Here is a 16277-nt window from a genome sequence, read left to right as displayed (position 1 = left end):
ATCGCACTTTTGATCAGGGTAACTGTATATTTTAATGAACTTCCGAAATGGTAATAGCTTTATGTATTGGGATGATACTGGCATAGCCGCACTGATTGATACCGGCAGTGTCATGATACTGACACGATGGGTTTACTGGACGAGGTGAGAATTCCGATATGCAATTCAACGAAATGGCAAATGTTCATTGACATATAACATGGAGTTAGTGCGCCCTTCTCAAAAATGGCAAATTCTACATTGCGGTCGAAACTGCACACATATTTATAGTCGCGGGAAGAACGCAGAAACAAGGCCCCTGTTGTCAAGTACCGTAAAACCCCTTTTAGATACAGCAAAAGCACAATTGGATCATGTGTCGGCAATGAAATTACGTTTTCTTCATGCAGCAAGGACACACATGTACTCCTCATAAACATGTGTCATTGCTATGTGAATATATCGGAAAGCAGGGATCAAAAGAACACTTGATGGTGATGTAATAGGCTACTAGCCTCCGATCAAGATTTGACCTTGAACACGTATACTCCAGCTCGGCCAATAAGCAATTCGTTAAAGCACTGTCAACTGAACGCGATCGTTTCAATTATCTCGCTTTGCATTGTCTTGGCTCGTCAATACAAATTATTAGGGCTGGTAGATTTGATGATCCACAAATTCGGCATCTCAGAACTGGAAGATATGAATGGTTAATGTTTATCATTTGGAAATGTTGTCAAAATGGAAATACACAGGCGGCGAATTATATCTAAATTGCTTAGACCCAGAAGCTATTGGAACGTGACACCAAATTCGTTCTTAACATCTGCATCAACATACATTTTTCGATTTGACCTCTTGCTAATTTCCTGTTATATCTTGGTATAGTCAGCGAGAACATATCCATCAAGATCTAAAGGTGATGTCGAAAAGATTGATTTATATATACCTTGCTGATGCCGGTGTAGGCCCACATCTTCAAGAGCTGTATAAGCGTAAATTTGTGCCCAGAAAATCACACTGGTGTGCAGAACCAATATCAGTTTAAATTAAAAAATAGAGCAGTTTGTTTGAAGAATGTGGAGTTACTTTTGTTTGCTTGTAGTTTTTAAAATGTAGAATACGATGAAGACAGTATTTGAAATGTGGTAGGTTTTGGAGGTGTTGAGACAAAGTGATGGATGTCCAACTCCACAACTTCGGTGATAGCGAAAAACTAGTGTCATTTCTGGATTCAGCACCCAAAAATTAGTCAAAATAAATTGTCGGATCAAAGTCAACAACAAGTGTGTATCCCCTGTGTTGCGAATCGACTAACGAACATCAATTAAATTACACCTTCAACGGGGTGCTGTTTGGCTCACATACACGTAAAAATATACTAAGCCATCCGTCAAGTAGATGACAGAATATGAAACCTGAGAAAGTTGAGACAAATTGGTATGATGCGATATACAATCCACCTTCACATCCATACGATAAATTCAAGCCTGTACCAATTGTTGACGTGTAATAGGAATGCATAAACAAATATAAAATGATGCAAGAGTTTTGTTAAGATTAGCACAGAGCAGAAAGACGCTGCTATAGATAGAGTATACTGCCAGTCTACGACAACGTAAGCTCCGATCGCTGCGTTGCGTTCAATTTATTTGCGACTTAGCGATGGAGGCTGAGTAAAGCCAAGCTGCACAATTTTATGACTGGTTTCTCACACATATCGTATCAAGGTGTCGACAACATGTACGTATAGGCAAAGCCACTTGGTTGACACCGACTATTTGATGAATTGAAATCTACTCGAAGATTTTGCTTCGAGGAACGAGTCAATCCACAACGCACAACACTGTCGAGAAATATGTTTCATACAAACTAAGCGATGAAAAAAAACAACGACAATCCCACGACCAGCTTTACGACGAAGACAATCAAGCTCGCGAAGACTTCTTTCTGATAAACTAATGCGAGAGGATGTCGCATGCTCTCTTCGATCACCGCCCCCTTCACGTTCTTGCAAGGAAAAGCTTCTTCTGGGGGTGGGACCCCTAAAAAGTCGCACAGAGGGCCCCAACCTTCTTTGCAGTTGAACACGAGCAGTTTGTCAGCGGGCGCTTTCTGGAAATAGCAACGGATTGCTTTAACAGCCTTCGAAGCACTTGTACTTATTCAGAGTACTCCAACGGGTTTTGCCTGCTCGCACTATTAATTATGTTATGTTGTGGAGTATCACTTTCTTGTCACACCCCTTTACCATTTTGATTTTGAAAATTAGAAAATAGCTCTTTTCGTTTTACGGTTTTTATACAAAGCTAGGCCTGGAAAACTTTCAATGTCGACTGCTAGACCAAGAATATTGATATATTTCTTATAAGTTACAGGCGTCCAGATGCAACGTTTCTAGTTTATTTCATGTCCAAGCATACCAATGGTCGTAAAGCATTTGAAATAATTGCTCGCAAGTTTTGGAAATTCGCCTTAAGCTAGATGCATTATATTTCTAATTTCGGCCGAGTATATGAAGGATTGAGGGATGTTGGTGCTATTGTTTTATAGTTTTATCGGTATGGATAAAATTTCGGTATCGGTCAAACTTTAATTCAAACTATATTTTTTATTGTTAAAATCATAATTTTGATGTGTAGAAATATATTTTCGTTACTTGAACTAATATACTTCAACTGCTAGTCGACTTGAGTACACGAATCGCGGTCCCTGATGGCGCCTTCAATAGTGTCCTTGTGATAGTAAAGACCGCATAAGAATTATTACATTATAAACATATAATCCAAACTACATCTGCAGAAATAATTCATCAAAGAAAAGAGGCACTTGAGGTACAAAACTTCGATATATAATTTAATAACAGATTCGTATTGAAATAAACCCGAATGTATCATTCAATTGTGAAATTGAAGTCCTGTACCTCGGAAAAGCTCAGCAAGAATTAAATAAGACGCTGTTCCGTGCTAAAAAATCGCATCAAACCTGCATGACACGGTCGTTATGACTCCGATATCTCATCTTGAGAACCGATTCGTTCATCGGAGTCCGTCTCCGGAACAGCGCCCGGTCCACGTCAAACCCGAACTTATCTGCGAAAGTACGACAGCTCGAAATCCGATGCTAGATTCGGAATTTGACTTCGACTCACACGATCTATTCAACAGCAGCCCGGTTTTCCTCTGCAGCAGAATCTCGATCAACTGCACAACGCGCAACAGGAAAGCACTGTCCAGCCTACGGAAATGGTTTTCGAAACTCCGGAACCAGGCTTCTTCAGAATCTCGCACAGTGAGGATGATCTGAAATAAAATGATGATATATAATGTAATATCATAATTGACGCAGAAAAAATACCAATCTGATTAGTTTATGGTCACCTAACTACTGGTTTTGAGTAGTTCTATAGTTTTGGTTGAGCACTAAAAAATATTAGTCGTCTAACAACTAGAAAACACATGTCGTCGTTTGACCGGGATCGTCATACCGGTTTTCTGTTGTGTGATGTTCTTGCAGCTATCTCAGAGTCATCACTACTAACAGTTGCGTAGCTAGGTTGTTTGTTTTGGGGGTCGAAACCCCGCTCATTTCAACTCGAAACCCCGTCCTTTTAAAATCCCGCTGCTATGACCAATATATCTTAGCTCATTTGCAATCCAGAAATTAGCATTATCCGTTTTCAGTTCGTTGAGTTTTAGTTATTTATAGTTGCTAGTTTCTAAAGATCGCTAGTTCTAGGTCTATTTGTAGTTGCTAGTTTTAAAAAGTGGGTAATAGTTCTAGTTCTATTTCTAGTTCGGTACGAGAATTTTGAAAATCCAGTGGTTTGTACACGCATGCATTGTGGGGATTGTTATCATGCCCCCTGTGTTCAACAAAACAAAACTTCAAAACAAATGGCGTCACGCTTTCACGAAGATGAAACTCATTCTGAGTTCTCCGCCAAGTTTATTATTAATTTCATCGATTCAAAACACCGATAGAGCCTTCAACATGTAAATAAGAAGCACGTACATTGGTATATTGTATAGTATACACTGGATTAAGAATTCCCCTAACTCGAATCTAAGATATCGAATGAAATTTTGCGTGAGGTGGTGAGAAACAAAATACCTCCACTTTTAGGAGTATTAAAGTAGGTTTATCATACTTGCACAATTTAATCAACAGGTTATACGCTTTTAGATTACTTCCACTTCTCATTAACGTCACGATGTTTCTACTTCACAGTTTTCGGTATTATTGTACGCAAATCTTGGTCAAGAATACTTACTTTTTCTTACTTGGAAATCAGTATGTATGATTATATTTTAAAAGAGGAAAACAATAGAGGTCAACCTAATATCGACCTGGCCGACTATCAAGGCCGATACTTGGAATTATGCCGATTATATCGATATCGCGGCCGATATTTTATAACCAAATAATTTGAAAATTTGAAAATTGAAAATAAATTACTATATCCATTCCTCAAAGAACCGTTGATAAATAGGCCGGAGGACAAGTTTAACTAGTGACCATGCAGAGAAACTGTGCTTGCTTATTGTTGCTCAGCTTTCTGTGGCAAGCACAAGTGCCATCTTGGCTAATATGTAATATTTTTAGGAAATTGTTCTCTCCCCCTTCCATATTACTATCGGCCTACATAGGCGCTAACTTTTATTTTTGCATGTGGTGGCGGCAGGCGCGTAGCCACTAGCCAGGAGGGTGTCGAAACCCCCTCCTTTTGAGACGCGAAACCCCGTCCTTTTGAAATGACCATTCTGACGCTAATATTCAGTTGCAATTCAACAAGTATTATCAGTGTTACGCGGGCCGCGACCAATTAGCAAGATTCGTCTGTGCACGTATATCGCATCGCACTATGCAACGCGACGCTATCTCCCGCTGAGATGATTGCGAAATTAGGTCATTGATTACTGCGAGCTCGGCAATCGGCAAGCAGTAACACAGCGCGACAATTCTGGAACAAGAAAGACAGACAAGAATGATGATTACAAACGCGCGCGGCAAATCAGTAATTATTCCTTACCTCCAGCGCAATGGGTTTTTACTTAGTATTGGGTAGCTCGCATCGCGACAATTGGTTGCTGATTAAAACATCGATTTTGACTGCATTGCTGCATTTCCCGATTTACGTTCGCAAAGCATAATTGGATTAATATTATGGGCACTGGAATAAATTCCAACTAGCAGGTACACAAACACACAACAACACACTGTTCAACTTCGCGCTCCGAGAATACTTATCTTACAAATGCTTCACAAAATATTTTAAACGCGGCTGGCGGCCGTCATCGATGCAAATAATGCACGTTAATTTGTAGGAGGTGAACGTATATTTGGTCGTCAAATCGCGATAGGAGATGGTGTTTCTCAGAGCGCGCGATGAAATCTACGTTTCTAACGATGAGGTCGAATTTGTAATAATACAAATTAGTGAATTGGCATTTCAAAAGGACGGGATTTCTAGTTATAAATGAGAAACTCTTTGGTTACGCGCCTGGGGTTTTTATGCAAACAACGCGCTGGTTCATATCTGCCCAGGACCTACAGCCTTCGTAGGCTCGGATCAGCCAGTCGAATTTGATCGTGAAATGGTGCGCTTTTAATTATCCACGTGTTATTGCAGTAAAAGCAATATGGGCGCATGCTGCGACCTTATCAATAGAAATGCAAATCCCAACAGTTTGAAATTCAATCCGCGATATGGTTGCGCTCGATAGAGTACGTCCAGCAATGAAGTTTATTGGAACATAGAATAGAGGGTTCCCGTTCAAACTAATCGAATAAATTCAGAATTTACGCCACAGAGAATCTCGTGTTTCATCAGTTTTTGACAACGTAATTCAACGCCGTGCATTGCACAATGCGCAGTGTTACTAACAAATCAAACACTGACAAGTGACACGAGTGTATAAAGCAGACGATAATTTGTAACCTACAGATGATAGCAAACGAGAAACGCGCATCTAATCAGTAATTCCTCAACTTGTGTACAGAACAATGGGGTTCCAAGTCTGACATCGCGACAATTGTTTGCTCATTCTAGCGACGTTTGAGCTGCATTGTTGCATTTCCCGATAGAGGTTGGCAAAGCCTTGTTAGAGTAATGAATATGCGCACTTTGCGCAGAAATGACTTTCAATTCGCAGGCATAGGGCAGGGCTACTCAAATACACTGTCCTATTTCGCGCTCCCAGCCTCCAATTAAAGAGGCTATCACGGAACTAACTCAAGAATTATTTTGTGAACGAACATGGGCGCAAATACAAATTAATTACGAGAAGGAGAACATGAATTCGCACGGATGGTCGAGAGAGAAGATGGTGTTTCTCAGCGTAAGCGTGTCGAAATCGACGTACTAAACGAGGTTGCTTCGATTGTCTGATTATTGATTACTAATCACGGATTACCATTTATTGGGGCGTTTTAAGCACTATTTCGTCGTCGTCAACGAACCTGCGCATTCAATTATTCGCGCGCGTATCGGTTAATGGTGAATAGTTAGCATTTACGCGATATCACGGACTCGCTAATTGACAGCGTTGATGATTTGAAATCGCAGACGGCGGGCGTTTTATCTTATTGTATGGGGTGGCCGCCACCCCATAAATGTTTCATGGGGTGGCTGCACCACCCCGCCACCCCGTAACTCGGCGCCTATGGGCCTATATGTTGCCGGTTATCGGCCATGTGAGTGTTTGGATAATATTCGGTGTCGGTATCGGCATGTAAAATCAATATCGTTCTGCCTCTAGTTTACAATGCTACCTCTACTTCATATTTCAATTCGAAACTAACCTAGCTAGAATACTGACTTTCTACTTACTTGGAAATCGCACTACTTCTACTTGTACTAGAGTAGGAAGAAAATGCGTTACTTCAACTTTTACTTGAGTAAGAGCGATGACTATAATTTCCCCCTCTCGTCGAGCAGACCCGAATCGAATACGAAGCGATCTCACTTTCGCGTCTGGGAAGGCTTCGTGGATTTGCTCCCAAAACAAGGAGGCCGGCATGTCCACGGCCGCGTCTACATCTTGGTACATTTTTCTAAACGTATCTTCGTCCCACCCCTGGCTGAAAACCGACCCCCATTCCTCCTCCAGACAGTAGAGATGCTCCACAAAGTCGAAAACGCTGAAACCCAGTCTCTTGAGGGCGGCGTTCACGGATTTCGTGCCTGTTTTAGGGCAACCCGCTACGATAATCTTCATCTGCGCAAAGACGGACGTGGAATTAGAATGATAGCTACACAGTGTTGTCAGAATTTGATTACAATTAGTACTATAGCTACTCATTTGCATCCGAATTAGATTGGAATTAGAATGATAGCTACACAGCTCTGTCCAAGTTGGATTACAAAAAGGATGACTGAATTCACAAAATCTCGGAAATCGACTTTGATTACGATCAAGAGAGAAATGCGACAAATATCAAGTTCAGAACAGAGTTCATTTTCGTGAGCACTAGAACGGCAAAAGTCTGTACATCGAGCTTGGCTCGTTGCGCACTATACAGTTTTTCTGTATCGCGAAAATCAGTGATTAGGTGATTGGATTACAATTAAAATGAGTGCATAGAAACATTTCACAAATTAGATTAGAATCACATTGCTGGCTCTAATCAGTCTCATCGGACGATTAGAATGATCTGATTGTCCAAGTCTACCTGTTCCGTACTCATAATTCACTTCGAGCTATAAGCGATCGCATTTCATAACAAGCAAGCCGACGCAATATCATATCTGGCTATTCAAAGGACTCTGCAGAGCATGACGCGTACGTACATGACAGTTGGCATTTGACATAAGGAGACTCGCCCGAACCTTTCGCTTTCGAGTGGAAAGTAAATGGAGTAAAACTTATAGACTCCTTGATATATCATCGTTTCGTGAAACTCTAACCCAAAGTCAACATTTCACACAGGGTGGGTGATCGATGACGCGTTGTTTTGGATAAGGTTTAGCGATGGGGGAGATATATATAGCGCGGCAATCCGCGGCATGAATGAGATTTCAAAACCGGACTTCGATTTCAAAATAGGTATGAACGAGCGAATACATTAATGTATCTTTTAATTTAACACATGTCGTGCCAAAGGTAACATTCATTTGTACACATTAAGACGCTATAGTCCTCATTTTTCGAATTGGTCCGATGGCATATAATACCATGTGACACAATAGCATGCGACAATTGGGCATGTGACACGTCAGCATGTGGGTAAATTCGGGGTTCGGGCCGGGTAAGGTAGAGATTGAGGATTGGGTTAGGGTTAGATTTGGGGTTAGGATATATATATAACTTTTGATTTCGGCGTTAGGGTGCGGGTTAGGGTAAGTTTTGGGGCTGTGAAACCACATGCCAAAGTGTCGTATGCTTTTTCTGGTGGTATTCATAGTGTTTGTCGCCTACTATGGTCATTTACACCAGGTCGATATTCTTCATATTTATTCCGTAACTGCCGACTTATAGCACGGCCCACTTCTAGGCTTTTTGTAAGACACCGCTTATAAGGATGAGGTGGCGAGGAGGAGCCTAGATAAACCTCCAACACGAAAGTATAGGAATACTGAAATCGACCTCGGTCGGACTCGAACGCGCAACCCATTGGTGTTGCAGTCACGGATTATACCACCGCGCTATCTCGCGACTATAGACGCATGCTAAAGTGTCGCATCTTGATCTTTCCGTTGTGTCGCATGCTCAACTGTAGGGCAACCTTTTGAATTGTGTCAATAGTCACAGCCCTTAAGATTACTGGACCTCGATCTGACATATCAACCTCGCCTATCGACACATGCGTCATAGTCGTTATATGTTATCCTTTCTTCAATCCAGTGTGCAGGCCTCTCTTTATATCGCCTATGCCCGTGCGAGTGTGTGATTTCAAGACTGTAGGTAGGGCGTACTCCAAGTCTACTCCAGGCCTACTCCAAGTCGTTTCGACACCTCCCTATCTGTTCATTGTATCGCAGTATTGTGGTGTTTTGAAAGGATGAAATTATTTATAGCAAACTGATACTGAAAGAGATGGTTATTAGTTTACAAATTTAGAAGTCGCGTGATTAGGCTTAAACTCAGTTGTTCTTAACCTTTACTGACCTGGCGAACCATTAAGCTAATCTGCAAGGCTCCAGCGAACCCGATATATAGGGATATATACAAAACATCATTCACATTGCATTACACATCTAGTACATTACTGGAGAATATTGGCGAAGACAATGAACTGTACATCAACAACAGTGTTAAATAAACAAAACAAAACGTCGAAAAATTCGGATTATGAATAAAATAGTATTTACGGTGACCAATTCTTTAATTATTTTATTATAGTGGTGCCCACCGTAAATATTATTTTATTCAAATCCAAATTTTTCGACGGCAATAACTCCGCCTCCGCTGGTTGTAATTGAACCAAATCTGGTGAACATCGTTTATATAGCCAACCCAACACTTTCATGGGGTGAACAGAAAATTTTCAAATTTTTTGTTTTGTATTTTTATACAATAAATGAAAACTTTCTTCTCGTGTAGCAATGCGGCTTCTGGTTGGAATTGAACCAAATTTGATGTGCAGGCTTAAATTAGGTAACCTAACAATTTTATCAAGTAGCCAGTACGATTTGAGAAAAAAAGTCGTTTTTGAAGACCCCTACTATACAGTTGCACATCAACTCACCGGATCTGGACTTCGGTCCTGACGAGTCCGCTGTATCATATATTATGATCTGCCTGCGTTTCCTTGCTGCAGAAGCAATAAGCAAAGCGTTGTTCAAATCGATGTATGATTTATAAGTAGGACTTGCTTGATACCAAATAGCATTAACTGATCTAAGATTAGTCATCTGCAGTGACATATAGCCTACTTACGTTGATAGATCAGCGGACTACTCATTCTCATATGCGATATGTATCCTGTTTTCTGCTCTTAGCACTTATCAGGCCTGCACAGTGCACAGCACATGCACACTCCCTCGTATAACGGTGCCAAAAACCTTACAGCAATGGGGCTAGTCATTCCAACCACTGAAGTGTGTGCCCCTGTGCCAGTTACGGTACCACTGCTGTTATTTTGTTTCCGCAAATCCGACTTTATAATCGCAGACGACATTTCTTGGATTAGTTCAACCTTCACACTTTTACTCATTCTGAAAGCAATGTCTTTCTTTGTACAGGATAAAATCGCTACATTTCGTTCTTTCGGTTAATTAGCAATTTTGATCAGTTCAATACACCACAAAAATTGCGACACAATGAAAAGATAGGTAGGTGTCGAAATTCTTTGAAATCAGACGCCCACCTTGGCCTAGGCCAGAGGTCTCAAACACGCTGCCCGCGACGGCATTTTGCAATTTCAAGTATTCGACAATATATTCAAGTGTCATGTATCTTTTTTAGATAAGAACTTGAAGTTCACCCTAAAACTACTAGAAAAATCCCTGAAATCTGAACAAACTTTCCTATTCACATCACTTTTAATCAGACTTGGACAACTAGAAAATTTTCAGCTTTTCTGAATTAGATTAGAATTAGAATTAGAGCTCCACAGTTTTTCTCAAACTAGATTAGAATTAGAATTAGAGTTACACAGCTTTTTTCAAATTAGATTAGAATTAGAATTAGAGCTACTAAGCCTTTTCCAAATTAGATTAGAATTAGAATTAGAGCTACTAAGCCTTTTCCAAATTAGATTAGAATTAGAATTAGAGCTACTTAGTTCGCAAAAACTTGGAAATTGAATAAAATTGTACATGGGAAATGAATACAGCAAAATGCAGTTCATATCAAATCACAGTGCGTGGTGCAAAAGGCTGTGAGGCGATAAGCGCCGCATATTTTTGTTTAATAAACAACCACAACAGTGCAGCATTCCCATAACCACGAGAATGGTTAACTTCTGTACACCAAGCTTGGCTCGATTTTTACTATACTTTAATAAAATATTACTTCTTTTATGGTAACCGTGGGCATCGCCCATGTTAGTCAGAATGGCGATGTACTAACTTAAAGTTTTAAAAACTAGAATGTTGTTCGCAGACTACAAGCTACTCTAACAGGCTATTATTCGTTGTAATATCTACTATGACTGCACGGTGTAAGCAAGGCAATGGCGGCTTGGCACTGGATTTCCTTGCGCAAGAGGGATATTCTTGTTAACTCACTGCAATAGTGCAATATGCCTCGGACAAAGAGACATTTTCAGGAAAACAATAATTAGATTAGAACTAGAATTAGAGAATACGGACAGTTCACAAATTAGATTATAATTAGAATTAGAGCATAAGAACATTTCACAAATTAGATTAGAATTAGAATTAGAGCATCAGAACATTTCACAAATTAGATTAGAATTAGATTACTGGCATTTCGCTCTAATTTAGTGAAATTAGACAACTAGAATTATCTAGTTGTCCAAGTCTGCTTTTAATAGCTACCAGGCGGTAGAAGACCAGCTATTACGTCACATTTCTAGTTCATGGTGACAAAACATGACCCGTTGATGATTCGTGACTGAAAATTGTGATTTGGACTTCGGCGCGCTAGTTTGTAAAATTACTCGATTTCGGATTGACTGGGTGATTAAATAAAAAGTACTCGAGTTGAGTTGGGTCAAACGTTAAAATGAGAGAAGGACTTGCCACTCGGACCGGTAACTTTGTAATCATACGGACGCAACAATCTATGAAACTGTCATGGGGAATCGGGAATAGTAACATATCAAAAGGTCGTAGCTTGCGTTGCGTAGAGTATATAGCTATCTAATAAGGTCATATGGCAAACATCGGCATTATGTGACCCCCGTAACGTATAGTTGGTTACGTGCCGGGTGTTGTTTGTTCTCCTTATCCGTGTTATTATCGGTGGCGAGTAAGATAATAGTCGGCGATTGGAAATTTCTATTCCAGGGGTTCTTAACCAGTGTCCGTAGACCCCTTCGGGGTACGAAGCACCACATCAGGGGGGCACGAGATGCATTGTGTAATTAGGCCTATATGCTGTGGAATATTATCTTGGCCAATTAATTCAACTGGAAAATCGTCTTCGCGCTGCGCGCGATTTTACGTGAATGGGCTTTCCGATTTTAATAAAGGTAGGCCTACCATCAGAAATTGTGTTGAAAATGAACACGGGCTACGTGAAATCCTATTATTGGAAGCAGGAGGGGTACGATCGCTAAGTTTAAGTTTAACGCTGATTTAATATGACTTAGTCAATGGCAGTATAAATAGCCTACTTATCACGACTATATCAAAACCCGGATTAGGCTACCGCTCAAATGCTTGGATATCAGATCAATCTTCAGTAGATTTTAAAATATTCGACATAAAATTGTGGCACGTCAAGGATCCACCAGGTGCAATATTATAACCCGGCAGTTTGACGATGTCATGAGGCATTCTCTCGCATGATGTCTAAAAGTCATTATTTTAACAAATTATTATGCCCGGCACAAAGACAATTTTATTCAAATATTTGAAAATGTGAATTGTTCCGTGTCAAGCGTGAATAGTACAATAGTAAATTACATTTTCGCGATGTTTGTGGAATGTCTGTCTGCAAGCTCCCGTCAAAAAGGCCTACTTGGAAATTATACATTGAATATCCCTATTATTGATGCTGCGGCCCGCGGCGTCATCAGAAACTAGGAAATTGGCCCGCGAGCACATTTGAGTCTGAGACCTGTGGCTTAGGCGATATGAACAGGGGGCATGCGCGCTGAACGAAAAGTAAAAGAAGATAATATAGAAAAGCAACCGACAAAATGAAGTGGCATGTCACGGAAGGCGAGATCGATAGGCCAGGTCGTCGCCAGGTGATCTTGAGGACGTACTAGATTCATTTAGTACAATGGTTCTTAACCTTGCCTCCAGCGCCCCCCCCCAAGGGGCGCTGGCGATTTTGAAGGGGGCGGAAACGCTCAGGGGGCGATATGGGGGGCGCTGGGCTCAGGGGGGCGATATGGGGGGCGCTGGAGAAAAATGGCTTCGCTGTAGATGATGTGGTAGTAGGACATATCCATAATGAGTATTCAGAGCGAACTAACACCGAAAACTTCGTTATATATAGCCTACAAAAGACATATAGGTTTAATTGTCCATAGGTGCCTAAATGACTGCTGGCACCGAATGTTCCTGTCTTGGCCATCTGAACCTCAGAAGACGAATTCCATCTGACTGGGAAAAATTATATGCCAGTGAAGAAATACTAATTTGAAATCGTGTGCGTCTTTTAGTTTAGTACGATTGGGCAACAAGGATATATAGAACTAGATATCCCTGTTGGGCGATTCTATATTTTTGATATAGCAGACAGGAGGTCACGAAATAACATCATGCAACGAAGTCATACCAACGGGTCCGCCCGCCCGAATATGTTTAATTATTAGTTACGGGCCCTACAGTTTCCAAGACACCTCACAATGTTCCCTCTACGTTTTGACGAGTCTGCGCACACTCACCAACTCACTGCGCAGACCCTTGGACAACAGTTCATAACGACTAAAAAAAGGTCATAACTTCGGATTTGTTGTGCGCAACGTAGATTTTCTGTGCGCAGAGACCGTGTCAGCACTGCGCACGTGCGCAGCTTAGAGGGTACATTGCAACCTCACTCAGCTCTACCGGTAAATCTGGTAACGTGAGCAGAGAGGACAAGAAATTGATAGCAATATATATGCAATTCCCGATGGTATTAACCGATTTTATCATGAATTATCGAACATTTTCGCGCTTCGCACTGGCTCGCTAAACAGTACAGCTGATTTCGTGGCAAAAGCGAACAACGTGATGGGGGCGGTCGGTTTATCACCCAATGGGAGCCCAAGACTCAAGTTTTTTCGGGGGGCCTGACGAAGTGTCGTTTCGTTCCTGCCAACATGTATACTCCCGAAGATGCATAATTATTATTGAGGGGTCCTACCTTTTCAATCACACATTACTCAGCTCTACCGGTAAATCTGTTTACGTGAGCAGAGAGAGGATAAAAATTGATATCAATATATATGCAATTCCCGATCATATTGACCAATTCAATCAATAATTAGTGTAATTTTTCGCGCTTCGCGCATCTAGGCGAGAATAGCTGGCTCAGTAAATGGACACGCAATGTAGATGGCCAGTATCGGCAAATAGCGGATAGCCGAAGGGGGGTCTTGGGGCGAAGCCACCCGGAGGTTTGGTTAATCACCCTATGGGGGGCCCAAGACCAACGTTTTTTTGGGGGGCTGACGAAGTGCTGTTACGGCCCTGGTAACAAATTAATTCTACCTACGGGCACGCCCGAATATGTTTAATTAGCAATTACGTGCCCTTTATTTTCCAATACAACAGCTCACTCAGCGCTACTGGTAAATCTGATAACGTGGGCTGAGAGGATAAAACGTTTATAGCGACATATATATGTAATTACCAACTATTCATTCATGCATTATAAATAATTTTGGCACATAGGGCGACCAGGCCACACAAACTTTGCTGACCATCGAAATCACGCTACGGGGTTCTTGGGGGCGAAGCCCGCAGAAGTTTGGTTTTTCACCCTATGGGCGCGCAAGGCAATCGTTTTTGGGGGGGTTGACGAAGTGCTGTTACGGCCCTCCCTTTTACTCATTGTCTTTATTACATTCCCTACAATATGAGGTTGGGGGGGGCGCTGGAGCACGATAATCTTTGAAAGGGGGCGCTGGAGTAAAAAAGGTTAAGAACCACTGATTTAGTAGAAATTGTGTGTGTCGTACTTGCGCGCTTTTGATTCCGATTCACAATACTGTAGCCACTATTAGCGTTTGTCTCAAAGCGTGATGCTTGTTAAAAAAAAACTCAGCTGTTCATAAATCACGATGCCAGTCGGCAAATTCCACTTGATTAGAGTTTTATTCTTTAATTTCCGGTAATTTCCCATTTCGCAAATACGGTGCAGGAGCGCCACCTTGAGTGAAAATGAATTCATGAGCATTTTGCCTTCAATACGAATGTTAGAACGCTTCATATTTTAAATCTCAATGAACTGAGCACTTGCGCATGCTTTTTCATTTATAGAATATAACCGACCTTACTATGTTCTAGTATTACCTCAAAAACCGATGTTAACTTACATCTGCACTAGCGTCTGTACAGTTCTGTTCCTGCAATACCGGTATAGGCGGGTGGTTCGCTACCAAAAGTTACAAATTTTGCAATGTGATTTCAATGCCTTCAAAATAAGCAAACCTCTATCTCTGCAAGGTATATTTCGCGCGATAGTCAAAACGGTACCTTCGTGTTGGTTGCTTTGATCTTGCAAACAAATTGATTTCAAAGTGTGGTAACTTCGTTTCGTAATGTATATATTCAGCATTGTATAAGACAATCATGGGCTTGAAGAGAATACATATGATTGCCTTTCCACGCACCAGAGTTGGTTGGACAACTAGACAATTGGCAGCTTTCCCTAATTAGATTAAAATTAGAGTTATAGCCTACCTGTACGATAGTACAGAAAAGCGACTTGAATGCAGACATGCTCGAAGGTCTCGGATAGCAGGCGAGATACTGTACCGCAACTGCAGGTCCGGCATATTTGATAGAGCGATGATCTGTCACGTCGACCATATGATCATAGCGATTTACAACGTCGGAAATTGCTATGATATGATAGTTGGTCGAATGGACGCACGGCCAGCATTACAAAAAACCTTCCAATTTCGAGAATACTTGTTTAATCATTGCACACAGCGGGTCTCGCAACCCCCTAGAATTTAATATGCATCACAAAGGAGTGAGAACCCCAATAATAAAGTCATTTGCTCAGATAATCTTCATATTTCTATAGGCTACTAAAATATTTCATCAATAATGTTGAAAATAGTTTCGCGGCTTCGTAACGCTGCGAAGCAGAATTTCACTGAACCGGATCGGATTCCTTCGTCGCATTAGTTTTGCAGTGAATGGAGGACGTAGCGACGCAGATTTTGTGATTATTCGAACGTACATGCTCGACCAGCTATTACATAACGAGGTCACGTACACATTCAGCGAATATCGCTTTACTTTCTTTGTCAACGCCCACGAATGCGTACGTGACTGAACTCACGAGCTGACCGTGATACAGGGCTCAAAATCAACGCGCCTTTTCCGCGTCTGCGGGTTCGGTGGTTTTCGTCACGTAGGTTTGCAGATAAATATGCCGCGGTTTGGATTTGTCTCGCTTATTTCCATGAAAACTTGAGTCTGCGTAGCGGCCATGCCGGTAGAGACGAGTATTCATTTGTACAGGGTTGGTGGGCTTGATCTGTTGGACTTCATTCAA

General features: G+C 41.3%; 1 protein-coding gene and 1 long non-coding RNA gene across 5 annotated transcripts in view; one reads left to right on the top strand and one right to left on the bottom strand.

Moving 5' to 3' along the window:
- Positions 1-16277, top strand: part of LOC145443113 (uncharacterized) — a 197055-nt gene that overhangs the window by 171653 nt on the left and 9125 nt on the right. The gene's annotated exons all lie outside the window — the stretch shown is intronic.
- On the bottom strand, positions 683-15911 carry LOC145443093 (uncharacterized). Of its 4 annotated transcripts, none has more exons than XM_080321090.1 (5): positions 15452-15911; positions 6948-7199; positions 3131-3281; positions 2965-3071; positions 683-2094 (listed from the first exon to the last, which is right to left on the bottom strand). In XM_080321090.1, exons 1-5 carry the CDS (start codon positions 15578-15580, stop codon positions 1852-1854), a joined length of 882 nt encoding a protein of 293 aa, XP_080177216.1. In that variant the 5' UTR covers positions 15581-15911; the 3' UTR covers positions 683-1851. The 4 variants fall into 4 exon arrangements, with proteins under 4 accessions (XP_080177216.1, XP_080177220.1, XP_080177218.1 ...); XM_080321094.1 differs by lacking the exon at positions 15452-15911 and adding an exon at positions 15245-15441; XM_080321092.1 differs by lacking the exon at positions 15452-15911 and adding an exon at positions 9670-10124.

This window comes from Botryllus schlosseri, chromosome 7, assembly GCF_051294905.1.
Source record: "Botryllus schlosseri isolate E-star chromosome 7, Bs_hap1, whole genome shotgun sequence".
Taxonomy (NCBI): domain Eukaryota; kingdom Metazoa; phylum Chordata; class Ascidiacea; order Stolidobranchia; family Styelidae; genus Botryllus; species Botryllus schlosseri.
This window is presented reverse-complemented; position numbering and strand designations above follow the sequence as displayed.

Excerpts from the sequence above, each read along its gene's own strand:
- LOC145443093 (XM_080321090.1), bottom strand. The coding sequence starts at position 15,580 with ATGGTCGACGTGACAGATCATCGCTCTATCAAATATGCCGGACCTGCA. Across the intron at positions 3,282-6,947 it reads AAGCCTTCCCAGACGCGAAA|ATCATCCTCACTGTGCGAGA; the intron begins GTGAGATCGCTT and ends ATTTTATTTCAG. Across the intron at positions 2,095-2,964 it reads ATAACGACCGTGTCATGCAG|AAAGCGCCCGCTGACAAACT; the intron begins GTTTGATGCGAT and ends TGCTATTTCCAG.